Source organism: Triturus cristatus, chromosome 11, assembly GCF_964204655.1.
Source record: "Triturus cristatus chromosome 11, aTriCri1.1, whole genome shotgun sequence".
Taxonomy (NCBI): Eukaryota; Metazoa; Chordata; class Amphibia; order Caudata; family Salamandridae; genus Triturus; species Triturus cristatus.
This window is the reverse complement of record NC_140594.1, coordinates 230,566,649-230,594,630: the sequence shown is the minus strand read 5'-3', so window position 1 is coordinate 230,594,630 and position 27,982 is coordinate 230,566,649. Positions and strand designations below refer to the sequence as shown.

The 27,982-nt window shown below is 44.0% G+C and overlaps 1 protein-coding gene across 1 annotated transcript in view; it reads right to left on the bottom strand.

Annotated features, from left to right (window-relative positions):
• Positions 1-27,982, bottom strand: part of CRYBB3 (crystallin beta B3) — a 78,393-nt gene that overhangs the window by 18,153 nt on the left and 32,258 nt on the right. Inside the window, exons 3-4 of the mRNA XM_085636214.1 lie at positions 20,380-20,498; positions 7,552-7,684 (exon numbers count right to left, since the gene is read on the bottom strand). Of these exons, the coding sequence (XP_085492340.1) occupies positions 7,552-7,684; positions 20,380-20,498 (252 nt within the window). The remainder of the gene's footprint in view (positions 1-7,551; positions 7,685-20,379; positions 20,499-27,982) is intronic.

The window sequence follows — 27,982 nt, the reverse complement described above, 5'->3', positions numbered from 1 at the left end:
TTCCTGCTTTGTAATTTTTCTTCAGGATAACTGCCATTCTGGATGAGCGTCTCCTCATATGTTGGCATGTTTGGTTTTCCCACATCTCCTTGTTTTTTTTAGAATCCCTTCAATTACAACATGCCCAATTACTGTGTGCTTTTCTCTCCCATTTGGTGGACTCTTTGACTCTATCTTGCCTGCAATTTAATTCCATTCCGTGTTGCCACTACTTATGTTGGATGTTCATTGCTGCCTGCAGGGGCGCGTCCCTTTTACTGCCTGACCTTGCTTTGACTTGCCTTTTGGAACACCTATTTTATTGTGTTCTTTGTACATGCTAATACAGTTGCCCACCAACTTTTTCAACTGCTTTTCCTGGAACATTTCTTTGTCGTACATTGCTCTCTCTGTGACTTGACTGTTAATTTCCTATGGGCAAATTGCGTAAACTAAAGTTTGTTTTTATTCCTTCAAAAAGTGCTCCTGCGGCAACACCTTCAGTTTCCTCGACATCAGACTCATCTTCCCTTTCAGGCCAAATGGCAGGTGTTGTATCTAATCGCTCTTCCTCAACGTCATCTACTTCAAATAAATCCTCTCCACCTAATGCTTCATCCAAACGCCTGAAACAAGACCCTCCTTCTCCAGACAAAACACCATCTCCTATCTCTATGGAACTACTTTTGGAAGAGATACGCGCCTTGCGCCCATTTGTTACGGAAACCAATAGTAAGATGCAGTTTCTTGAGGAGAAATGGTCCTCTATGGATAATAGAGTAACATCTGTGGAGCAGCACTTGCCGGAGATACAGGTTAACTCCCAACGCATCTCTTCCTTGGAAAAATCAGTTCGTGCCCTTCAACAACATACTGAGGATTTAGAAAATAGAAATAGAAGAAACAATCTACGCATTTATGGCTTGCCGGAATCTTTGGAAGGAGATGAGCCTGTATCATTCTTCATCTCCTTCCTCCCGAAACTTCTGGACATGCATCTTACTACTTCTCTCAGCATCCAAAGGGCTCACAGACTTGGTCCTCGTTCCTCTGCTTCGGCTAAACCAAGAGGAGTCATCATTCTTTTTTGAAATTTACGGATGTTCTTTCAGTATTATCTGCAGCTCCCTCTAAACGTCAAATGTATTGGTTGGGTCAGAGGGTGTTTCTTACTCAAGATGTCTCTAACGCTACTGCATCTAGAAGGAAATAATTTTTGAATCTTCGCCCCCCTTTGCGCTCTCTTGGGGCCCGCTATGGTCTATTTCATCCATGTATCTTCAAGGTCACATACCAGAACCAGACTTGGACTTTCCAGGAGCCTGTGGAACTTAAGAACTTAATTCATATCCCAACTAACAGTGGCATGGATAGTTCCGCCTCTTCCAATGGTTGATCCTCTAACCTTCCTTTTTCTTACAGTTACAGTCTTGCTTTTTTGACGGTTCTTGAATGGTTTTGATGTGGTTCTTCTTGTAGCTTCTTTTTTTTTCTTCTTTTTTTTATGTATTCTTCTTTAGAGGTTACAAGTTCTTATTATTAATATTTATCTCTTCGTATTGTTTGTTGATTTGTTGTGTATTCCTTTATCTTCTCTCCTGATTTTAACCTTCCTTTTTGCATCCCTATACAGATTGGTTGGTGTTTATCCCTTCTACCCATCTGACTCCCCTACTATATTCCCTCGTCCTGGTGCGTTCCGGACACCCTCTTTTGGGAGGCTTGTCTTGTTGAGTGTCGCCATTGCCCCGTCGTCCTCATTCATGTTCCCCTTAGGTATGTCTCTTTCAGGCATCCTTTTTGGATATGTACTGTCTCTTCTTGTGTTTCTTATTCTCTTTCCTCCCCCTCTCTTCCTTCTCTCTCCCTTTTACCTACTGGATACATTACTATCTTTTTTCCCTGTATCTATTCCTTTCTTTTCTCTTTGTGAGGTTTTAACCTTGTCTCCTTCACATTTCCTCATATCCTCCTCTGGTGTTTTTCTAGTCTCATACAATATCTTTCTCTCTCTTATTGGCATCTTCTCTTTCCCTTTTTGTTACCGTATTCTTTGTTTCCATCAAAATTTTACTGTTTCTAATTCAAAGTTATTTCCTGGAATGTAAAAGGTTTTAATAATCCTATTAAACGACAGAGAATCCTATCCTACCTGGCTTCATATAATCCTGACTTAGTCCTTTTACAAGAGACACATCTTTCGGAAGCCGAATCCCTTAAATTAAAGAGAAGCTGGGTGGGTACGGTTCTATTCTCACCTTCTACTAATAAAAAAAATGGTGTTTCCATCTTATGTCATAAAAAGTTAAAATGTAAAGGTATATTACAAGAAATGATACTGAAGATAGATGGATTTTAACTAAGTTGCTAATTAATTCTATACTTTTAACTGTTTTTAATATTTATGGTCCTACACAAGCTGATTGTGCTTTTTGGCCTTCAATTACGAACAAATGTATTCAATATCGGGATGATTTGTTTATTCTGGGGGGTGATTGTAATCAGATTGTAGATCTGTTTCTCGACCGTAAGTCATTTGTCAGTTTTATTCCTCACAAAACTCAGACAATTTCTGGACCCTATCTCTCAATCTCATTTTCTCGATTCTTGGAGACTCTCCCATCCTGATACTCTTGACTATTCCTTCTTCTCTCCTCCCCATGCATCTCTTTCTCGTCTAGACTACATCTTTCTCTCTCAATCTTTATCTCAACATTTACTGTCCTCCTCTATTGAACCCATAGTTATTTCGGACCATGCCCCAATTGTGACAGTTCTAGATTTACTCCCCCCGCATCCCAAGTCTTCCCTGTTGGCGATTTAATAATGCTCTTCTTACTGACCCTCTTTTTTCTTCCTCTTTTCGTTCCTTTGCTAATGAATTTTTTTTGCTCAACTGTGATCCCAGCACATCTCCTCATCTTCTTTGGGACTCCTTTAAAGCAACCGCAAGGGGATTCATTATTGATTTCGTCTCTAAGAAAAAGAAACTCTTTCTCCAGAAACGAAAATCTATACTGGCACATATTAAGCTCTTGGAACATGAATTTTATACTTCCTCGACCAACTCCATTTCACCAGACCTCATACGTGCTAAACTTGAATTTAATAAAAACTAATACTGATAATGCTTTGTCAATTCTTCTTCGTAGTAGCGCTCGTTATTATGGTGGTCGCAATAAATCAGGGAAGCTTTTGGCTAATTACCTTAAATCCCGTAAGGAACGTACTTGCATAGATTCTATCTTTTCTTCTGAGGGATCACTTCTATACCAGGATCAGGACATTCTTGAGCAGTTTCAAATTTTTTATCAAAATCTTTATACACCTAAATCCCCTCCTACTTCTTCTCTTATTCAGTCCTATCTTGGGAACCTTCCTAGTCCCTCTACCTCTCATCTTACTTTCTCTGAACTTGAAAAGGATCTTTCGTTAGACACACTCTCCGCAGCTTTGAATACCCTTACTAAAGGGAAGTCGCCTGGTCCTGATGGTTTTTCAGTTGAATTTTATTAGCATTTTTCTGATTACTTCCTTCCCAAACTCTTAATGCTTTTCCACTCATTTTACTTATCTGGTAAGGTGAAGGGTACATTTCAAGAGGCTACTTTTTGTCTTATTCCTAAAGAGGGTCGTGATCCCAAATTTTGTCAAATTTATCGCCCAATTTCTTTAGTTAATGTGGATTATAAACTATTTGCTAAACCACTTGCTTTACGTCTGGATTCCTTTAAGCCCCATCTTATTGGTAAAGAACAATGTGGTTTTGTTAAAGGTAGGCTTACCTCCGATAATTCTCGTCTCTTTTTTAACATTTTAAATAAAGCTCCCTCTCTTCCCATTTCTTTAGCTGCTATTTCTGTGGATGCAGAGAAGGCTTTTGATAGAGTTGATTGGTCTTTTTTATTTGCTTCTTTACGTTGGCATGGTTTTGGTCCTAATTTCATTTCCCTTATCTCTTTGTTATATTCTGCCCCTAAAGCGTCGGTCCTAGTTAATGGTCATGTTTCCTCTTACTTTCCTCTTCAATGTGGAGTTTGTCAAGGCTGTCCTCTTTCCCCTCTTCTTTTTGTCTTGGCCCTTGAACCTTTCTTGACCTCTATTCGTAACATTGATTCCATCTCCGGTTTTCCTTATGGTGACCATCAACTGAAGCTCTCCGCATATGCAGACGATATTCTTCTATTCATTTCTGCTCCAGAAATATCTATTCCCCCATTATTATCTGCATGTACTTCTTTCTCACAGGTTTCTGATTACAAATTTATTCAGATAAGACTGAAATTCTCCCTCTCACAAAATTTTGTCTTCCCCATTCCTTCTCCTCCACTGGGTTCGCTTGGAATAGCTCAAAAATTAAATATTTAGGTATTTCGTTCTCTAACTCTATTACCTCCTCAATTAAATTAAATATGTCTGCAGTCCTTTCTCGCATGGACAAATCGTTCTCTTCTTGGAACCCTCTTTTTCTTTCTTGGTGGGGGCGGTTGGACTCGGTTAAGATGATGATAGCCCCTATTCTAATTTATATCCTCTCCATGCTTCCTGTTCACATTCCCGCTATTCATTTCAAACGTATTGACTCGTGTCTTTCACGTTTTGTTTGGAAAAACAAAAAATCTAGAATTGCTTTATCATCTCTTCGAAAATCCCAAATTAATGGGGGCGTTAATTTCCCAGATTTTCGTCTTTATCATAGGTCTTTCTTGCTGCGCCAAGCTTCAAAATGGCTTATATCAGAATCTTCTCCTTTCACTCCCCTTTGGCTCTCTATTGAACAAACACTATTGTTACCTTTTTCTTTTAAAGAGATTATACGTTTCTCTCCTAAAACCCACATTTACTTCACTCCCTTTATACAGACATACTTCCTCTCTTTTATCACCTTTGGTTCTTCCTCCTACTCTTACCCGTGAGTCCTTCTTAGACACCCCTATCTGGCATAATTCCCTTATTCTTCTGAATAATAGACCTATTTTTTGGAACATTTGGAGACTACGGGGTATCATGTGGGTTAATCAGTTTTTTGATGGAACGTCGCCCTGTTCCTTTTCTCAATTCCAACTTTTATTTCAATGCCCTCGATCTTTTCTCCATAAATTTACCACTCTCATGGCAATAATTCTTGATGTCTATTATTCTCTCCCTCCCTCATCTTCACCTATTGTTCAAAATCCTCTTCTCAAAATCCTTCTCGCCCTTCCTAAAGCTTCTCTTATTTATAAATTATTTTCTTCTCCCAATCCAGATCGTGTTAAGTCTAAATTGGAGCTTTCCTGGGAAGCGGATTTGGGTTGCACTTGGTCTGTTACTCTTTTGGATAAACTTTGGTCCAGATCCTAAAAAATCTCCCGTTCTGCCTCTCTCACCAAATCTTTATTCTTTTTATATCACAGACTTTATCTTACTCCAGTTTCCTTGTCACGGTTCTCTCTTTCTTCTGATTCTAATTGCTGGACTTGCGGCTCTCCTAATGCTGATCTTTTCCATCTCTTCTTTCTCTGTCCTCCAGTTTCTAAATTCTGGGACAAGATTTGGTTATATATCTCTCGTATTTTCTCAATTTCTATTCCTTATTCTGTTCCTCTCCTTTTTATGGGTAGTCTCTCTGATTCTCTAGTTCTCTCCCCTTACTGTCATGGCCTTTTCGACCTTATGCTTGCTCTTGCATTCCAACATATTTTTTTCAACTGGAAATCTCTTACAAACATTTCCATACAATGCTGGTGGAACACTCTCTGTCATTTTCACAGACTTGATGTTGCCTTTGCCTCCTCCTGCAAGCCAGCTCATAACAGAGATCTCTTTTGGTTACCACTTACTACTTATCTGGACCAGATGGGCATGACATTGCATTCACGTATCAATTCAGAAAATTTGAATACTCCGTGAAGCAATTTTACTCTCTCCTTTTCTTTTCATTTTTACATAATTCTCATCTTAATATTATTTTCTTTGATGTACAATATATATTGTTTTCCTTATATTATCTTGTTTGAATGCCATATTCTGTATTCTGTGATATTGTGGTATTATTATTCCCTTTCTTTCCCTTTATTCCTTTTCCTCTCTTTTCCCTCGCTTCCCTCCTCCCGTCCCTTATTACCCCACAAAATGCTTTGTTTTTCTCTAGCTTGATATCAGCCTAGTTGTTGTTAATATTATATTTGATTATTTTCTGCATCTGCTGATCTCTTTGTGTGCTACTAATTTATTCAATAAAGCTTCTCAAACATAAAAAGAAAACACACACGAACATCCATTGTGCGTCGGCAGTGAGAATCTGCAGTCACTGCAAGGCTTCAGGGCCCAAAGAGGTTAATTTGAAGTGTAATGTGAGTTAAGAATCTGAGCCTTGATTCTACTGTAGTAAAAGCAAGCGCACATAAATGTTGAAAAAAGTACAACGTAGCCTACCCCAGTTTATATTACCAACAGCCTGCTGAATGTTCGGCGATGAAGGACCTGTCTTTGAGTTAGCTTTCTTCAATAAAATAGATTTTTCCAGCAAATTCAACATTTAAATTGCATTTAGGGTGAAACGTCACTATAATTTAGCAGGAACTGAAAATGATCGCAATCATGATTTATGTATTAGTGCTGCAAATGGGTAAATAATGCAACGTCCCATAGGTATGGTAAGGGGATTTAAAGACTAAAATTTAGGATAACTAACTTAGGTGCATTAGATATAGGCATTACAAAAACCAGATGAGTGAGTGAGTGTGTGGGTGGGTGAGTGAGTGGGTGGGTGAGTGAGTGGGTGAATGGGTGGGTGGGTGAGTGAGTGGGTGAATGGGTGGGTGGGTGGGTGGGTGGGTGAGTGGGTGAGTGAGTGAGTGAGTGGGTGGGTAGGTGGGTGGGTGAGTGAGTGGGTGGGTGGGTGGGTGGGTGGGTGAGTGGGTGGGTGGGTGAGTGAGTGAGTGAGTGGGTGGGTGGGTGGGTGAGTGAGTGAGTGGGTGGGTGGGTGGGTGGGTTGGTTGGTTGGTGGGCATTGGTGAATGAGTGAGTGGGTGGGTGAGTGAGTGAGTGGGTTTGAGTGAGTGGGTGAGTCAGTGAGTGAGTGTGTTGTTTCTCAGTTGTACCCCCAGTAAGGGTAGCAGGGATAGGAAATAGGTAGGCATAGAGGTAGTATTGTATAGACAGGTGTGAAGAAATAGGCAGTGATACAGATATAATATAGGCAGGAGTATGGGTAAGGCTCGTGGCTCTAAGGGATGCCAGGTACTAGCTACAATAATCACAGAGCTTCGAGGGTGTAGGCAGAGGTGGAAGAACTATGGTATATATTATATAGATGTAGAGGTACAAGGGTAAAAGCAGGGTAGAGGACCGAGGCAAATGCAAAACAAAATCAAGGGAAGGGAAGAAAGTTGGGCATAAGAAACTGAAATGCAGATCTTTCCAGTTTCAAATATAATGCTATTTGGGATCCGTGTTTGTCATTGTGCAGGAGGATACTGAAAGTCAAAGATAATCTCATCTGGAGGTGTGCAGAGAAGGAAATATTTACAATGAACAAACGTTGTAACATTAGGTAGGAGACACAGCACATTATTGCTTTGTACTTACAATGTTTAGGGGACGGATGGACATCACATAATCACTTTTGTGGCTGTTGGACCAGGTATCCCATCGTGGGTAATCGCCCTTTTCCAGTACGAACTGCTCTCCACCAAACGCCTGACGCTCAAAGCACAGCCACCTGTAAGCAAAGGTCTGCCGTGAGTTTACAGGTCCCGCACATGGCAATGGTCAGTGCAGCTAATGTTGGAGGAAAGTAGGTCATGATGATGGTCTTTCATATATCGGCAACTTATGCTTCCTGATACAAACACTCTCCGGAAAAAAATAACATAAAGACTCACATTTACCAAAAATATGAAGTTTATCTCTCCATGCAAAATATAATGTTGCCACTGGCACTAAGGAAAATGAGTGTTATCTGGTCTTTCCATCTACTTTGTGGCCCTAAGCAGCGGGATCACCTTACATTTACATCTATAGCACCACCCAAAACCTTGAACAAAACAATGTGGTAGTTTCAATCTTCAATGAATATTGCTATGTTTTCTTAAAGATCTTGGCACTAAAACAGAACGGAAAAGCAGAGGGTGTATGTAGGACAGGTGGAACTCCTGGTTGCCGCCTCGCTATAGCTTCCTGCTTGCTTGAAGGTGATGAAGTAGCAGTGGCGTAGCTAGGCACTCTGCCGCCCGTGGCGGTCTCTGCCTTTGCTGCCTGTGGCCGCGCTGAAGGGCAGGGGGGTGGAGCCGCCCCCAAAACTTGTGCTGCCTGGGCCAGACAGAACCTCCCCCCACCCCTCTCTTGCTTCGCCACTGTGAAGGAGGGAAAGTCTAAGGTATTCATTTGTGTGGAAGTGGTACAATCTTTTTGAGTTATTGAAGAAATATCCATACACAGCTGGAGTGAGTAGTGTTGCAGGACTGATGGCAACAGGCAGAAGTTAAACCTACAGCATGAAGGCTTTCAAGGTCTATAGGGCCTGTAGGGCACCATGGAGAGAGAATTGGTTGCATTGGTTGATGTTTGCTAATATTCAAGGGCGGCTGGTGACAATTGAAAGTGGTGAGGTGTAAATGTTAGAGATGATTTTTTGTAGCAAGTGAGTGTACTTGACTGACAAAAGAGGGTTTCTCTCCAGCTTTCTGTTATTGCATCCACATATATATTACAAGAGCTGACACAAAACCAGCCAGGACTATTGGCTTTGTACATTGTAGTGGTTCAATGAAACTGAGATTTGAATGAAATATTACTGAGGCCTGTGGAAGTAGTATTAGGGTACACTTTATATTAGAAATGTATGTCCTTTACTTTCAGCAAGCCTCATTCATCCGCATATTGTAGACCTTATCTTGTACTTCTTCAGCACCCGCTTTTCACTTTCTCCTGAATGCACTACCTCACAACTTCTTCACTTCGCAGCCCCAAACATACAATGCACACACTCACTTGTAAGAACTGCATGTTCTTTTACATTCACCTTGTCATTATTTTGAAAACTGTGTATCTCCATCACACACATTTACACAGATTTTCAATTGCAAGTAGAATATGTGACCATTGCTGTGTGTCTTCTGCTGAGAGGCCACGGATTCAATGATCATGTATTCTCAACTTTTTGACCCACTGACAGGGACTGTGAGAAACTCGCAGTGCCTTCTGCATCACCTCTAGAGCTCTCAGTCATGGCCCGTATGCACTGCACAAGATTAATGTGCTACTTGGAAAAAACAACATCCTGGAAATAGCTATCACTTTTAGGGACTGCAAGATAAAAACACATGCATTTTAAACAGGAACTAAGGGCCAGATGTAGGTAAATGTGAAATACCGATTTCTTAATACCGAATTTTACCGATTCGGTATTACCGGTATTACCGATTTCTTAAGGCCCAAAAGCACTCTTTAATGTGCTTCCTACATTGCATTTAAGGAATCGGTATTACCGATTCCTTAAATGCAAGAGCAATAAGGAATCGGTATTAAGGAATCGGTATTTACCAATTCCTTATTTACCGATTCCTTACCTACATTAGGAATGGCTAAATACCGGTCGGTAACGCTGAAATTTACTGAATTTCGGAGTTACCGACCGGTATTTACCTACCTACATCCCTAACCTTAACGTTTTAAAGTTAAAAAAATGTTAACATATACTTGCGTCTGTGCTGCAGCATTTCTAACAATCAGAGTGGCTGTGTGCCCTTGGGCTGCTATCTATTTTCTGCTCCAGTGCACAACATCAGACAGGGCTCCAAGCGCGGGCTCCCAGAGCCGAGCCCACTAACCTAACAAATCCAGGAGCTGCTCTCATGCTATTTATATTAGTAATAGGAATGAGAGAAGCGCAAGGATTGGTTGGAGCAGGTGAACCCAGTGCTCCTTCTGAGAATGGGGGCCTGTGTCTGCACTCTATCTGGCTGTCTTACACAACTCGGGTTGGAGAGGTCTGAAGTGTACATGTCAGGCTGGCAATCGCAAGATAGCTGGCCAATTTCACATGTTCGCTTCAAACTTTAGGCCGAGTCGTCTCTGCTGTTCAACATTGTCTGATTCTATGGAAAATACTTAATTTCCCCATGTGTAAAAATGTTAAATGTAATGTGGGTAAAATGGATTTGTGTAATCCCCACTTGATGTACACAATCAAGATTGTCTCTTAGCCCCTCATGTTAGGTACATTGGTCCATGGTGTCATAGTTAGGATTGCGGTATATAATTAGCAGTAGATACATACATCGCTCCCTACCCACTCTTTCTTTACTGATGCAAGGTCCTCTGGTGAATCACCACATACCGCCTAACTTACAGAGAATATGTTGAAAAAAAACCTTAGTTCATTACAGCCATCTTTGCAAAGATAGATCAGCTCTCTCTGGGACAGTAAAAAAATAGAAAATTACCAAGGCATAATTTGGAAAGAATGTTTTTGCTCTGGCATCTTCATAATCAGCCAACTGCTTAGTGACAGTGACGTTAACGCATTGCAAACCAACAAAGAGCCATTTAGGCCACCTGCCAATAAATCTTTCCAATGGCAAGATCAGGTGAGAGTTCAATGGAGAGACATGCTGATTGTTAATTTTAGGGTAGACAATTGCGGGATATCAGGGTCAGATTGGCCTGTATGGCAACCCGGTCATGCTAGAAGGACTTGTCTGACAGGTCAATGGGTGGGCCTATTTTTGGGCTGTTTGTGGGCCTGTTTTGTGGTCTGTGAGCAGGTCTTTACTGTTGATTTCCCTGATATTACTACAAACATTACCTACAGCAAGCACAAAAGCATGAAGCCTCCCACATCTTGCAAAACACCTATACAGCGTATCTGTAAAAATTTTAATTTGCAAATGTGGGCCACTTTTCTAGCTATCTGATTCGCTAATGAGCCACTTTTACTTTGGTATACATGGCCTATTTTCTGTCCAAGTCCAACACTGGAGGATAGTAGCTATTTGGAGCCTCAGTAGCAGCAAAAAGATTCAACCTTCCTTTAGCAGACACAAAGCACTTTAGGTACCACAGAAAATATACAAAGCAGACCTTCCGCACACCTGTGAATGTTGGATTGAAATTCGTAAAATGGCAATTTGCCACACATGCAATGTGAATGCAAAGAATTAACTGATTATTTGGAAAATAGCTCAATCAAAATAAACTATGTATTGTAGGTGAATTCCTCCATGTACACCAATAACACTTCAAATATAGAAAATAACAAAATAAGATTGTAAAAGTTGTGCTGTAATCTGGTATGTCAGTGATAAAAGCAAACAGGAAAAATGCCAAGCAGCACTCAAAGAGCAAATGGTGGATTAGAAAGCCTTTGACCAGCTTTAATACGGAACACGGTGATTTTCTCAATAAAACAGATCTCGCTAAGAATTTCTATGAGAGGCTGCAGGTTATTAAATGCGTTTTATAAGGAATTGAAATGGCACCTGGCAGTAGTTCAGAATTGTAGAAAGTAAGTGGCTTCGCATAGGAGAAATGTTCCGCCTGCCAAGCATGTCATTTGAAAAGCATAAAATACAATCAGAGATGATCAGCGGTAAATGTTAAAGTAGAATATTTAAATAAAGAGGAAAGTGGGCAAATTTCCAAATATGTTTTCCTCTTAAGTCTGATTTAGACTATTTCAAGTAGACAGTAAATGGTGTTATAAAACATACGAAGAACCAAGAACAATTATTGACAAAACCAATAGGTATGGGCTTAATATGCTAACACATGCTGCATTAGAGAGAGGCACTTGGGAGGCAGCCAGCATGAGTGGACAGAGAGGGCTATAGTTGTAAAGTAGTCCCTCATGCAGTTCAATGAAATTACTTTAACAGAGGAGGAAGGATGCACCCAGTCAGTACCATTGGGTGAAAGACACCCAAACAGTCTTACAGCATTAGGTAAGAGATCAATACTCCACGGGGGTGTGCCAAGACATGATTGACAATTCACATTATCAATAGTCAAAAGAGGCTGGTCGATGAAAACCAGTGGTTGCAATGGGCGTAGCACAGGCCACTCTAAACCATGGACCCGATTCACAAAGGTAAACTGATACGAAAGTCTAGCTTTACGACTCTCTGTATTCACAAAGGGCATTTGCGAGCTGTAAACTTAGGCTTTTGTCTCAGTTAAACTTACGTTTTTGTCTTAAGTTTAACTGAGACCAAAAGTCCTGGTCTGAGTTAAACTTAAGACCAAAACTTAAGTTTAATCGAGACAAAAGTCTAACTTTACGACTCGTAAATGCCTTTTGTGAATACTGAAAGTCGTTAAGGTAGACTTTCATCTCAGTTTACCTTTGTGAATCGGGCCCCTTATTTTTAGCAATTGTTCCGTTTGACAGCTGCACTGTCAAAACCCAGGTCTGAAAAGCACGTTTTTTCCACCGGCCAATGCCCCTGCTGCAATGCAAACCTCGTTATGGAAATTTGCCCTGAAACTAACAAAGAGTATTATATTGCCTTGTTTAGATTATGTGTCATTATCAAAATGAAGTTCAGCCAATTCCGAGTATCAGTTACTGTAATAATGGGCCTCATTATTTTATCATTCCTCCAATACCTCACTAAATGTCTCCCAGCCTACGACTGCTATCGGTACAAGCTATTACTCATTGTAAAACAAATTAACTACATACAAAGAAATGAACATTATTACTATGTAGACCGTGCCAAAACCTCTATATCCTCAATCGGATCTACAAAACAAAACAACTTGGGGTAAAGTTGTGTGTTTCAAATTAACACTAATCTTACAGTACTTCATCCTGGTAAAATAGAAATTTTAAACTGTTTCATTCATGAAACTACACATAGATGAGTTTTAAGCTTCCTAATCCAAAATAAGTGTTTTAGGTGCAATGCATCGGCAAACATTTTTTTTGCATAAACCACTGTTAAAACTGCCTAATCAAGAAACTAATATGTTTAGGCCCTGATAGAAGTTATAAAAACCTGGTTCCCACTGGTCAGAATTACATTTACCAGTCGATATTGCTGCCTGGAAATTCACCTCTTACAATTTAGATCCATCAGAGTGGGGAACAGCTGTGCAGACGTGTAATTAATGCACAGCATTCTCTATTCTGAGGGCTTTAACACTCCAATTATAATGCTCCCAATCAACATTTTCTAGAAGCGGGTGGTAAATGGGAGCGGGGCTTGCCTGCGGGGTGAGCGAGCGGTAGTAGGGTATCTGAGAGAGTGGAAAGAATAACTTTGACAGGAGAGAGCTTAGCTATTCCCTTGCCAATGAAAACCTTTGTCAGGGCAAGAGGCTTGGCTTCTGTGATTTTACTGGTCATTTATTGGACAGAATTATTAGCCAGTAAAATTGAGTCTGGTGTTCCCTGCACCCTAGGGAACCAGGTGCAGGAAGCCTGGGCCAGTCATGAATAAGCAGTGCGGAGTTACATATGGTAATTTCTCTCCACTTGACTCGTAATCAGTGCCTTAGTACTACTCCATGCACACAGAAAGGTGTTTCAAACTGATGACAAACCAACTGAGAGAGACCAGTGGCGACTGGTACCATTTGAAAGTGGTGAGCGTAAAATTGGTGTGGGAGTGCACCGTGGCGAGCAAGCATAGCGAGCGAACCTGAACAACCTATGGGGGTTTGGGGGGGTTCTCCCCCCGAAAATTATTTTAAAAAGAGTGGGCAATTAGGACATTTTAAGGATTTTGGGGGCCCTGGGCCAAACATATTTAGGGGGCCCCCGGCCCTTGTTAGGAACAGCTTTGAATATATAGTCCAGTTTCAGCTCTTCATGCCCTCTTTGACCAGGGCACTGACAGTGCACTGAAACAGGCATACACTGATGCTGCATGTACTCAGTCGCGGCAGGCATGACGGGCAGGTGGGGGGATCGCGAGTGGGAGGGAGAGGAGGGAGGGGTTTAATTAAAATAAAATAAAACTTACCTTCCCCGGGTAACCGCGTTTTCCTGCTCCGGAAGCAGCCACCCACAGGCATCCTCCCTCCCCTCCACCAATCACAATGCTGCAATGGCAGCGTTGTGATTGGTGTGAACAGAGCCCAGCCAGGCGCCTAATGGGAGGGCCACCAAACAGTCAGGGCCCACAACAGTGGGCTAGCCACGCCTCCCCTGATTTCCAGGAGAACCCCACAACCAGGAACTGCGAGAAAACAGTGGGGCAACACCCCTCCGCCCTAACGGAGGAGCCACCCCTGAGAGAGACTGTTTACAGAAAAATGCTTTCCATGGTGCTTTTCAACTGCCCAACATTTAACTTTGAGCATAGCCACGAAGAACACTGACCAGTGGTGAGGAAAATTAGGGTCCTGAAAGGCAAACAGTCTGGACCCTAGAAATCTGTTTGCAGAGCAGGGAGGATGGGTGGGTCGGTAAAGAATCTGCAACTAGATAGAGTCTCTACCAGTTAAGGCACTATCGAAGGTAAGTAACTTGTTCATCTGATAGTAACTTCTAGCCGCAGATTCCTTGCCTTAGAATAGATACCCAAGCAATACCTCCATGGAGGTGGGTCTGTGAAGCAATTAGACTCTAAATAGTCCTGCAGGACTGAACTGGCAAAGTGCCCATTCTGGGGAACATGAATGTCCAGGCGGTAGTGCTTGGTGAATGGGTGCAGAGAAGCCCACATTTCTGCCTGGCAGATATCCAGCACCAGGACTCTGCATGCTAACACAGTGGTCGCAGCCTTAGATCTGGTGGAATGAGCAGGCACACCTTCAGGGGGCTGCTTCTTGGCCAGTACGTAGAAGATTTTAATGCAGAGCACGATCCATCAGGAGATGGTTCATTTCTTCACAGTCTTCCCCTTCTTGGCTCCGACATACCCCACAAAGAGTTGGTCGTCCACCCAGAACTCTTTTGTGTGGTCAAGGTAGAACAATAATGCTGGGTCCAGTCACTGGAGTCACTCCTCTTCCTTAGAGGAATGCGGTGGAGCATTAAAGGTAGGCAAGGTGATGGATTGTCCTACATAAAAGGGAGTGCCAACTTTCGGCAGACAGGAAGCCCTAGTGCAAAGAACCAGCATGTCTGGAAAGATTTTTAGGTATGGAGGCTTAAATGACAAAGCCCGGAGCTCACTGACCCTCTGGGTCACTCGGAAGGACGCCTTGTTGCTAAGGAGCCTGAGAGGACAGTTTCGTAGTGACTCAAAAGGAGCGCACATCAGAAATGTGAGTACAAGATTGAGGTCCAGTGAGGCATGGTGAAGGTGGAAACATATTGCAGACCTTTCACAAACCTATTTACAACAGGGAATTTGAACAGTGATGGCTGATCTGGCAACGGCAGAAAGTCTGAGGTGCCCAAAGCAGAGCCCTTCCAGGCAAGAGAAAGAAGAAATAAAAGGACCTGATAAAGAGGAGCAGAAAGGGGGTCAATTTGCTTTTCTATACATCATGCCACAAGCTTGCCGCAGCAACAGGCATGTACTGTCTTGCTGGAGGGATGCCTGGCTTCCAAGATAACAATACAGACTTTTGGCGTTAGGTCGATAGCTCTCGACTGTCGCTGCTCAATCTCCACTCTTGAAGGCAGATTGTTGACAGGTTCGGGTGGAAAACCCTCCCCTGCTGCTGCAACAGGAGATCCTCCCAAAGAGGCAGCCTGATCGGAGGACTGATGGCCATGCTCAACAGCTCAGGATACCAAACTCACTGAGCCTAGTCTGAAGCAGCAAGGATGACTTGAGCCTGGTCATTAATGATATTCTTGAGAACTCTGGGCAGGAGTGGTATGGGTGGAAAGAGTACAGGAGGCCTGTGTTCCACTCAAGTCAAAAAGCATCCCTGAATGAGAACCACCCTGGAAACGCCAATATGCAGAACTGCTGACATTGCACGTGCTCGAAGGTGGTGACCAGATTTAACTAAGTCTCTCCACACTGCTGAAAGAGACACCTCCGGATGGAGAAACCACTTGTGATCCATCAGGCATCTTTGGCTGAGTTTGTCCGCCCTGGTGTTCACAGAGCCCGCCAGGTGTTGAGCCACCAGATAAATGCCTTGAAGTTCCAGCAATGTCTAGAGGCACAAGGCCTCCTGACAATGGGTCCACAATCCCACCCTGTTTGTTGCAGTGCCACATGCCGTGGTGTTGTCCATGAACACCTGCACTAGCTTTCCCTTGATAGACGGCAGAGAGGCTTTCAATGCTAGCCTCATCGCCCGGAGCTCCACTAGGTTGATGTGGAGTCTGGATTCTGCTGGAGGCCAGAGGCCTCTGATCTCCACCTCTCCCAGATGGCGGCCCCATCCCAGGAGTGACGCATCTGTCACTACTGTCAGAACTGGTTGAAGAAGGGAGAGGGGTCTGCCCCCTGGCCCAATCGCGGTTCGTTATCCACCACTGCAGATCTCTTGCAAGTTCCCTCCGAGATCTGGACTATGTCGGAGAGATTCTCCTGATGCTGCACCCACTGGAACTTCAGGTCCCACTGCAGAGCCCATGCCAGCGTGCATGTAGTACAAGCAGGATTCAGGAGGCTATGAGGCCCAGCAGCCTCAGAGTCAGTCTCACCCAAACCGAGGATAGATGCTCAAACATTGGAATCACAACCTGAATATCCTAGAATCTCTGTTCAGGAGCATTAGCCCGAAACTGCATTGTGACCAGAACAGTTCTGTTGAAAGGGAGCGTCTGAGAGGGAGTCAGGTGTGACTTTGACATATTGATAGTGAACCCCAGAGGGTGCAAGAGGTACGGCATAGTCGAGAGGTGGGAGACGACTGCCTGCAGCCAGCTCACCTTTCTCGAGATAGGGGGAAGATTGATATCCCTGATCTCTGCAAATGAGCTGCAACCACTGCCATCACATTGGTAAACACCCAAGGGGCGCTGGTAAGGCCAAACAGGGAGCATGGCCCACCGTGAACAACAGGTAACGCCTGTGGGTAGACAAGGCGGTAATGTGAAAATATACTTTATGCAAGTCCAGTGCTAACAACCAGTCTCCCAGGTCGAGGGCAGACAGAACTTGAGCAAGCATGAGCATTTTGAATTTATCTTTTTTCAGGAAGAAATCGAGAGGGCGCAGGTATAAGATAGGACAAAGGCCTCCAACCTTTTTGGGCTCCATAAAGTAGCTGATATAACAACCAAGACCTACTTCTGACATTGGCACCCTCTCTATGGCTCCCCTGGACAAGAGTGACACCACTTCTGGCGGAGTAAAGAGAGATGGTCCTCCATCAGCCTTTCGCAAGAGGGTGGCATGGGAGGAGGGATAGTCATGAAGGGGAGGGAGTAGCCCCTTTGGACAATCTGGAGAACCCAGCGGTCTAATGTTATCGACCTCCAGTGGCACAGGTGATGGAATATACTGCCTCCCACTGGATGTCCATGATGGTTGGAGGGCGAACAAAAGAGGTTTGGAGGCTATGGCTGCCGGGGCGTGGACTAGCCTGACCTACATCTGCCTGACCCACGCAGAGGCTGGGATGTTTGCATGCCGTGGTGGCTGGGCAGGGAAAGAAGTGGCTGCAACCCCTTTTTGTGCCCATGAAAGGACTGAAAGGTGGACTGGGATTGGCAGGGGGTCATGGAAAGACGCAAGGACCTGGCCATAGCTCTACTATACTTGAAGCGCTCCAGTGCTGAGTCTGCCTTGTCTCAGAAGAGACAGGAGCCATCAAAGGCCATGTCCATAAGTGAAGCTTGGACATCCCTTGGAAAGCCAGCCATCTTCAGCCAGGTGTGGCGCTGTAAGACCACCGATGAATAAACTGCTCTGCCTAGCGAGTTGGTCGTGTCCAGCCCACATTGGATAGTGAACTTGGCAGCATCTCTCCCGTCTGCCATAGGTTGGGAGAGTATGGCCTTGGGCTCCTCTAGGACCATGGGCAGCACCTGCGCAACCCACCCAAAGTGCAGGAGAGTAACGGCCCAAAAGGCACGCAGTGTTCATGGACCATAGGGCCAGGTTGGTGGAAGAAAACATCTTCTTGCTTGAGGTGTTGTGTTCAGTCTCTGATTTCTTAACTGGTGGTGTGGTAGGAATGCACCAGAATTTACACAGGAAGTGTCGGCTTGGACCACCAAGCACTTCGGGGTAGGGTGTGAGAAAACTGGGGTTGCCTGGGGCAGGGAAATAGGAGTGGGCAATTGTCCTGTTCCAAAGAGCCCCTGTGAAGGGCTTCAACCAGACTCCAAGCAGTACGTCAGTAAGGGCTTCATTAAATGGGAGAAAAGGGCCTGAGGGTGTCACTTTCGGCTGAAGCACCTCTATCAAGATGTTAGTCTTGACTGCCCCTGAGGACCTCAGTCGCCCTTCTCACCGCCATAGAAAAGAGATTCCTCCTCTGTAGCTATGGTAAGAGGAGAGACAATGCCACTATCTGGGGAGGTTTCCAGTGCAATGGCGTCCGCCAATTCCTCACACCAGTCCATGTTAGGGTCTATGACGATGATCCACTACGCCAAAGTCTTAATAAATCACAATTTCTACTCCATGGCTGAGCATACTACAGGAAGAGATTCTCCCTCCCCATCCCGGTGAACAGATAAAGACAGCTACTAAATAATGACCACAATGGCCATTCGAGACACTGAGCTGTTGCTTTGGGACTCTGCTTTCAAGGCCGGGCACTCGCAACCTTTCCATCACTGAAAGCAGCTCTTCCTCACTTCAACCGTTCAGCCTTGGCCTGCCCTACTGCAGCCTTGCCTAAAACCAGCCACAAATAGCAGAGCCATCACCATCCCACTGCATTAAACAAGGAGGCAGCCCTGGTTAACAGGTAGGCAAATAACAGTTCTTCCTTTCCCTACACTGGTTTGCAAACATGGACCATCTCCTTCAAGGGAGCAACAGCTGTACAGGCAGCCAAGCCCAGCAAAGAAAGGAAGAACCGCCTATTAGTTTAGAAGCAAGGCATTCAGCTGTACAACAGTCTGCCACGCATCTGTACCACGGTCCCTCAAAAAAGCCTCATCGCTTCCCCACTGCTGGCACTGGAGGACACCAAGAACCTTCATGACAATCTCCCTCACGATTGACCGTAAATTACTGTTGATTCACCATCAAAGTGTTCTATATACTGATGGAGGGTTACATATTGGAACAGCAATGGTGCTTTACGCACTGTGGGAGGTTGTGGATACTGGAATGGCAATGGACCTTCACAACCTGGGGCCTCGAGATACTCTACTTGCAATATTGCTTTAAATAACAGGGGATGTTTTGACTAGCAATGGTGCTTTACATTCTGATAGGAGAACACAGTATTGTTATGGTGCTTTGAACACTGGAAGTTGGGGAATGTCCCATTCAAGAATGTCAATTATTTTTACATACTGGAGAAATATGAAAACACCGTGACTATGGTGTTTTCGATAGAGGGGACAATATGGAAGCCGGTAACTCAATTATGCCCTGACAAAGTATTTAAAACTGCTGTTTTTCTTGTGGCAAAGGATTTTCAATAGCTATAACTTCATGAAGGGCGTAGTACACCAGATAGGTACTTATTTTCTTGGGACACACGCATTTGCTCATTTAGCATCCAGTGATTTTGCAAGCATACTGTTTTCTTATATGTGTATACATGGTTTGCAAGTGCAGAAAAAATCTCCTGTGACAGACCCAGAATCATTGCACTGTTGTTATAGTTCAATTTCAGAATTGCCTTATAAATCTGAGGCGGGTGGGGCAATGTATGTCAACAACCTTAAGTAAGGCTTCCCAGCTGCACCTGGCTGGAAGACACACTGCGTCTGCCACATCACAAAATAAAATGATGGATGGAGTGTTAAAACTTTTCAAACACTCATCCCCAGGCTCAGATTTGGGTTTAATCCATCGTTATTTTGCACGCCACGTCACCCCAGTTTGGACCCAACCATATGCAAACAGTCTTGACCCTGCTCCCAATGGGAACATTGGGAAGAGGATGTGGTCCGTCGGCTAGACTGCCGACTTTGGTGCTGGAAACCAGGGTTCGAGCCTCGGGGTCGCGTCCACATCCTGTGATTCTGTGCAAATCACTTAATCTCCCCGTTCCTGAATGTGTAATGTAAATACGGTGCTCGTGTAAAGCGCTCCAATACCTTCAGCTCGAGATCGCGCTATATAAATCTGCAACAACAAAAAAAAACAGTCCAACTCGAACTTCCCGAACTACCAAACCAGGTCCTCCCAGGACCTGAAACAAGCATTTCCTCTGCCACACCAGCCTCAATGGGCCTTACCCTTTCACTTGTAACCAGTCTCCACGTCTCCTGCAAATCGATGAATTTCCCCCCACCCTCTATATAATATTGCATTTCAATTATTGCGTTATGGAGACACGTGATATTTATTTTTCTGGTTTATTTCTAGTTTATTTTTATACAACGGTAATAAAAATCTTAAATTGTATGTTTTCAATACTTACGGCCCTGATTCGACCTTGATTGAGCTCACTTTCTCAAGTCCTTTTTCACTCAGATTCTGACATTCTCCAGTTAGCTCGCACTTCTTACCCTGAAAGTTCTCTAGTTCATAGAGGGTGACCTGAAAAAAGAGGAGGGCAGTTAAACACATTGAATGCATTATTGATGAATGTGCAGACATCTTATGTAGTACAAGCCAGCAGAGAACTTGAGTACTTTTATTCTGCAGTGAATCAGAATTAAGGGGTGCTTTATGTTATGTTATGTTATGTTATTTTAATTTATTAAGCGCACAGCTACTCGGAAGTCTCCCGGCGCTAACAACAGAAAAGGCGGCCAAGCCAAAGATATCCATCAAAACAGCAATGTCTTCAGGGACTTTCTGAACAGGTACGGATCACAGATGGCCCTCAGAGTCAGGGGAAGAGAGTTCCAGGCAAGGCAGGCTCTGCGGGCGAACGAGTTACCCCCCAATCATTCACGCTTGAATTTGGGGGTCTGCATAAGCAGCAGTGATGATGACCTCAACTGTCTCCTGGGAATGTAGAAGGAAAATCTGTCCTGCAAATACTTGGGGCCGAGACCATAAAGGGCCCGCTGAACGATAGACAACATTTTAAATCTAAGGCGTGATTCCACGGGAAGCCAATGAAGAGACCGAAGTTGAGCCCGAGCACTATGCCAGGTTGACAAGCCGCCCAGAAGTCTGGCAGCCGAATTTTGGACCACCTGCAATTTCCTTACAAGGTAGCCCGGGCATCCTACCAAGAGGGCATTAGCGTAGTCTAGTCAGGAGAGAAGCAGAGCACGCACCACCGTCTCTCTGTCCCTGTCTGGCAGCAGGGGTAGAAAATTCTTGAGACTCCTCAACTTTATCATTCTATAAGTTGCATATAAAATGTCCACATGCTTTCTCATTTTTTGGGTGCTTGTGATGTTCTGCAAATTATTCTAGCCTGTCTCTAAAGCATTGGTCACCTACTGCTTTAAAGATGAGGAAATAGTTATATTAATTAAAATTCAGGGGAGATTTTCTCCTATGGGCTAGGAGGCCCATAGGAATGAATGGGAAGATATTCACTATTTGCGATTCAGTATTAAAGAATCGCAAATAGCGGGGGCTATTTCAAGGGTGCCAGGGTGTCAAAAGCACACCCTGTTGCACCCCTGAAATGTGCATGTGTGCACATGTGGCGCACATACATGCCCTAAGGGCATGAATGTGTGCCACATGGCACTTTAAAAAAAAACAAAAAAGTGCTTTTTTACAGGAAATCGCTAATTACCACCAACTTGAAGTTGGTGGTAATTAGAGATTCCTTAAGCCTAAAGTGCACTTTCTTTTGTGCTACCTACATTGCATTTAAGGAATCACAATTAGCGATTCCTTAAATGCAAGAGCAAAATAAGGAATCACAAATGTTGTGATTCCTTATTTTGCTAGTAGGTTTAAACTCACCTACATTGCTCTCAGCCAAGTACCAATTTAAGTGCGAATTTCTGTGTTACCGCTCAGTATTTAGCCACCTACATCTGGCCCTTAATATCAAGCTAGTTCCTTCCCCAAAAAATCATTGATGCATCATTGAGGATGAATTAGAGGCAGGGCCATAGGGCTCAAAGGGCTTTGGCCGCCTCCGTTGTGTGTGTCAGCCCGGGCCGAGACAGCTTCCCGGGCACACACACACAGACAGTTTTTGAGCTGCTGTGGGCTGGCTGGTCTGGCGTTCATCTTATCACAGCCGCACCCGAGTACTTCACTGGTCTTTAAGAGACCATTTACTTGTTAACGAGGCTTTGTTGTTTTTTCACCCCTTCCGAGAGCCCCTGAATCTCCAGTCTGCCTATTGCTGGAAGAATTAGCCCCCCCCCCGAAGTTTTTAGTAGCCCTCCCCCCGAAATGTGGCTCTAGTTGCGCCTCTGATTGGAGGCACCTGCAAGTTCTCCATAACCAACCCCATTTGCCAAAAGCTGCTATGTTTCAAAAGTTTCCAGATATCCTTACAATAGAAACGATGCTCTATCCTTTAAGATCTGAGTACAGGCCGCTGAGCTGTACAGTGACCCGATGGTTCGGCATAGTTTCTAATATTCTCTATTACAGTCAGCCTACCATTTCACACTAAAAACACTCGGCCTCTCGGAATGGAACTATGCTTTTTGGCGAAGCTTTCATCGCTGGAGCACATGGTATGACCATCAACACCAGGATGTGGAAGACTGTGTGGAAATTGACCCAGAACTACAGAGATGTGTTGGTAGTGGGTTCTCTGCTACAATTGTGTCAGTCAACATTACGGCCTACAGTCCTGGAACCAGGTGTAGTACCAGCATCCGAGGCACACAACAGGGATTTATTAGGAACGAGTCGTAGCAGAAACTAAGTGCCTTTTCAATGATGCAATAAATAGGCAAATTAAACAAAACAAATTATGCTAATTAGGCTGAATCATAGACAACCAAAGTTACGTTTAAAAATGACAAAGCACTCTGGGAATGCGGTTAAATATAGTCATGGGCACACAGGTGTTCCATACGTATGTGTGCATTCCTAGATCATTACTGGGAGCCAGATGCTGAGGGAGCGGTTTTGGAGGTATATTGTGGGTCAGAAGTAGTGAGAGATATATGGGTTGTGCGGGTGTCTGCAATGAACGTAAAACAAGCATTTGCAATGCAAACGGTCTCGGCTTTGGGACCTTGTATGTATTTAGATAAGCAGCACATTAGCCTGGGTGTTGAAACATTTACTGTTCTTTAACATGGAGGAAAAGTAAGCACCAGACTGCGTGACACCCCAAGTATGGGAAAACATGGAGCGAAATATTGCATTTCAGCGGGAAATGGTATAGTCCAAAGCTGTTTTTAATATAAAATCAGGGCCTTCGGTGGTCATATCACTGAACATACAAGATTTGAAAAAAATATTATTGTCTACGGGTGCTCGTGGAAGACAATATCTATGGACCGGAATCTAGAGAATGCTATAGTGATTCTGGTATTTTACTGACCTCTGCTGGTCGTTTTCTATCAAGAAAGTTAAATAGAGGCAGTTGCCAGAATTTTTTTTTTTAAAAAGCCCCTCAGTAGAAAGCAATTCTGGTATTTTACTGACCTCTGCTGGTCGTTTTCTATCAAGACAGTTAAATAGAGGCAGTTGAACAGAAAAAAATGTCCCTAAGCGTATATTGCATTGTGTTGCATAGTAGGATTGTTGGTTGAATGCTTTTTATGTTCTTTAATGGAAATAAAAGCTATTCTACTAACTAGACTCTATGCTGAAATGCAGGTGACCTCACTGGTGTGCATCACCTGCGCTAGACAGGAATGGGAAATGGATCTGGCTCTTACTTTTACTGATGATCAGTGGAGATATTGCTGCACTCAATCTCGAGCTCTCTCCTAATTACAGACTACGCCTTCCACATTTTAAATTAATATATTGTACATACCACACACCAGTACGATTACACAAAATGGGCCTACTCGAGGATGCGCGCTGCCTGCGATGCTCGGTGCCCGTGGCTCATGTGGAACTGCCCCAGTATCCAGCAAATGTGGTCTGAGACCTTCGATGCAATAAAGAGAATAGTTGAGTGCGTGAGTAAGGGCTGATCTCCAGAGCCCACAAAGTACATACACATATAAGTATAATACTAAATTAGAACATTGGAATGTTGGAAGCTCCATTGAAGACAATGGAGTTCTCCCTGCTTCTATGGGCCGGTAAAGGCCCGCAGAGCAACATTCCAATGTCTTACAATGGCCTCTCGGAGCTCGGGTGGATTTAAATCCCCTTGAGCTTCGAGAGGCCTTGTTTTTATTTGTTAGAACATTCTGCCCTCTACTGGCAGAATGTTTTAATAGCCTTATAGCCCTTCGTAGCAGGGCTATACTGGCTATTAAAGTCCCGCTACCTTGTTAAAGTCCCTCGACTTGGGCTTGGGCCTTTAACGCGGAATGCGGGCCTTTAATAGCCGGTATAGCCCTGCTACGAAGGGCTATAAGGGTAAAGAGTATAGAAGAGGTCTTGAATGCTCAACCTAAAAAGGTTTCATGATGAGTCTGGTAGTGGCAAAGCTCATGGGGCTAAAGGAGCCATTGCCCACAGGATTCTCTTATGGCTCCCAATGAGCTTCTATGCCTAGTGCCAGGTGGGCACTAGGCGCTGCCACTCACAATCCCCCGTGCATGTACCACCGAGTGTCAGCAGGACTAATAGGTCACGGATCTGAATTGCAAGCATAAATAATTAAAATGCAATCAATTCATTTGCAAAGCTTCAGTTATCTGACGTCTAACCCATTCTAACACATCGGTATTTGCCATGGAAGGTGTCAAGTGAGCCCAATTTGCAAATGATTGGTAGCATTTCATTTGTTAAGCACATTGTATTCATTGAGTGAATTGTGCACGCAGTGACTGCTCTGACTTTGAGGGTTCTACTTGTTGAGTGCATTCGCAGCGTGGAGGGTCATGAGGGCCAGTAAGTGACAGAACATACCACTCTCTTTCTGTGATGTGGCACTGGTTTTTATTGGACTTAAGGGGCTTTAATCCTAAAGGATGGAACAAGTATGTATTGGGCTCATTTATGCGGTTTCAGTAGGCATTTCATTCTGAGCTGTGGTGCAGTAAGCTATGGGATGTCAGATGTGTGCATAAAATCGGGGTTCACATGACGGAATGGTACAGATACCTGTGGGTTTGGTGACAGGGGATGTCTTTAATTCTGAGGCATGGTGTGGGCTACTGGCGACCTGAAGATCCAAGAGGATGCTGGATGCTCGCACTTGTGTGGGTGAGAGATGAGAGTCTAAGACAGCAGTCGGGACCAAGAGGACTTGAACTCTTCAAGAGCGAAGCGTGCAGGGCCTCACGTCAAAGGACCTGAGCAGACCTGATGTTCAGGTCATCGAATGCTGAGGGCCGTAGCAGCATGAGAAGGAGCTTAGGAGAGAAGCCAGACAACTGGTCCCAGTGTGAAGGGGTAGTATCTCTCTGTCACACTCACTGTATAGAAGAGAAGCTCTGGCCCAACAGCAGTACCACAGGCATCAAGGATTTGTAGCCTCTTCCTATCTCCAAATGTCCTACCTCTTCGAGAACATGCTGAGTGTGGTGGCCAGGATGACCCTGGAAGCACTGGTATCGCTCTCTGATTGGTTACCTGGGACATTTGGGAGGTGAACCCTTCTCAGTGCCGTCACCACAGACTCTTTATAAGAGACACTGGTCCCTGGATAGGGAAATAAGTCAACAATTAATATAGCCTCAGTCGGTGCTATATTGATGCCAATATCCAGCCGGATAGAGGCACTTTTTAATATACACAATAGTGAAGTAATGAAACACAGAATGTAAGTCAGATAACAGTGGGATACAAGCCTGTATCCGAAGACCTACATATCCAACAAACAAATAAAATGAAGAAAGGCTCAGGCAGTTTACGGTTGTTTCAATCAGTAAATACATAGATGGCGAAACAACTGGTATGAAAAAGGTCAACTTCACACAAGATTATATACAAGGAATACTGTGTGTAAGTTTGACAACTGTGTCGACGGCGTTTCGATCCTTATCTGAAAGATATCGGATCATCATCAGGACTAACAAATGAAGTGCCTGTTAAACAATTGCCTGTGATTTAACTGAGAAAAGGCCCGGTGAGCGAGGGCCTGCGAGAAAGCCAGAGAGGACCTGGGCTGGAAATCCTATGAAAGTAGGATCACTGAATGGAGGATTGGAAGGACGCGAGATTCCGAGCGGCGGGTGATCGGGTTCCGATACTGCAATTAGGGACACTGGCAATGCAGCGATGGTCCAAGGTTCGGGGGGGCCTCAGGTCACTGGTGGAAGCGGTGTCCGATGGGCATACAGTGCTACCCGTTATCTCTAATATTATTTGCAATTGCTACGGAGCCACTTGCTACAAGACTGAGGCAACACCCCTCGAATAGAGGGCTAGGATTCACACAGCACGGGATCCTTGTGTCATTGTATGCTGACAATGTGACCTTATATATTAGAAACCCACTGGATAATCTAGATTCGTTAATCCACAAGTTTAATCGATTTGGGGGGCTGTCAGGAGTCAACATAAACCCATCTTATTTCCCTTAATGGATGAGACTGCTGAGTTCGCCCCAGAGTACCCACTCCGCAGGGCCAAAGAATTGGTTAGATAACTAGGGAAATGGCTCACAAGGAGCCTCAACGATCTCTGGAGGGACAACTACGGCCACCTCGTGACATGGTTCGATGAGGATGGAGAGCTTGCGTAAACTGCTACTATCCCAAATGGGTAGGCTTGCCATCACCAAGATGGAAGTACTGCCCAAGTTTCTCTACATGTTTATAAATTTGTCAATCTCGCTGACCGGTCTTCCGCAGAAAACTCCGCTCCAATCTTGTGACACTTGTGTGGGCAGATAAACAACCCCATATTGTTTGGGAGATGCTGAAACTTCCATTTGAGCAGGGCAGGCTGGGTGCACCAGATATGGACCTTTATTACTATTGGGCACAGGCGCTGTTTGTGCATTATTGGCTTTACCCCACACGATTCATGGCACACACAGCGCCAGAGCAAGACCAAGCTGCACTCTGATCTCTTTTGACAACACTCGCCGAAGCATCCATGTGCGTATGTTGATAAAGTTACTTGCACAATATGAGCTTAGAATAAACTCAGAGGACGTGCGTGACTCAATGTTATTTTAACCCCATCAGTGCCCATCATTGATCATCCCTCCTTACCCTTTACACAGGATGCAGGCACCCGGTCTCAGCTGCGGGATCTACAATTAACGAACATGGGTACACTCTATCGAGACGGTACTTTTGTTACTCTGCAGCTGGCCCTTCAGGGATCTAATATAACTTCCTAGTGGCCCTCCTCCCCCACATTCCAAGTACTTGAAACAATGCTCCCGTCCACCAACCCACGCAGATTGGTAACTGACACTGCTAACCATTTGCCAATTAACCCTTCACAAATCACATATGGGTTAAGTCCTCTGTAAACTCCTTGAACTGTATCACACATCCCTTACTTTAGTCCAGATGAGACGAGGGTAGCAATAGAAGCAGTTAAGCCAGGGAACGTCCCAGGCCAGGACAAAATACCAGGTGACCTGAGACACAACAAGGCAGTATGGGTACCTTATGTAAACTTGATCTGTAATGCGGTGACAGCAGGGGCACCACTAGCTTCGAGTTGGACGATCAAAGGAGAAGACGGCGCAGCTTTGCCAAATTTAAGAATCACAATAATTCAAAAGACACTTTGGATTTGACTTTGATATACGCTATTATCCCTAAAGCGACCAGGAGATTAAAACTACAAAATAATTTCCGCTCTTCTAATCTCTTACGAAGGTACACCTCCATGATAGAGTAACCCGATTTGGAGACACTTCATAAAGGCTAGTCGAAGCCTTTTTTTCTTGGCAATCTATAACTCTCTAGGATATGTCCAACAAGAGATCCATCTCAATTCAACTATGATCTTTTGAGGAAATCAATAGGAGCCTAACAGCTCGATAACCCGATTTACTTTTAAACACTGTCCCCTCGTTTGTGCACAGAAAATTTTGTTTCTTC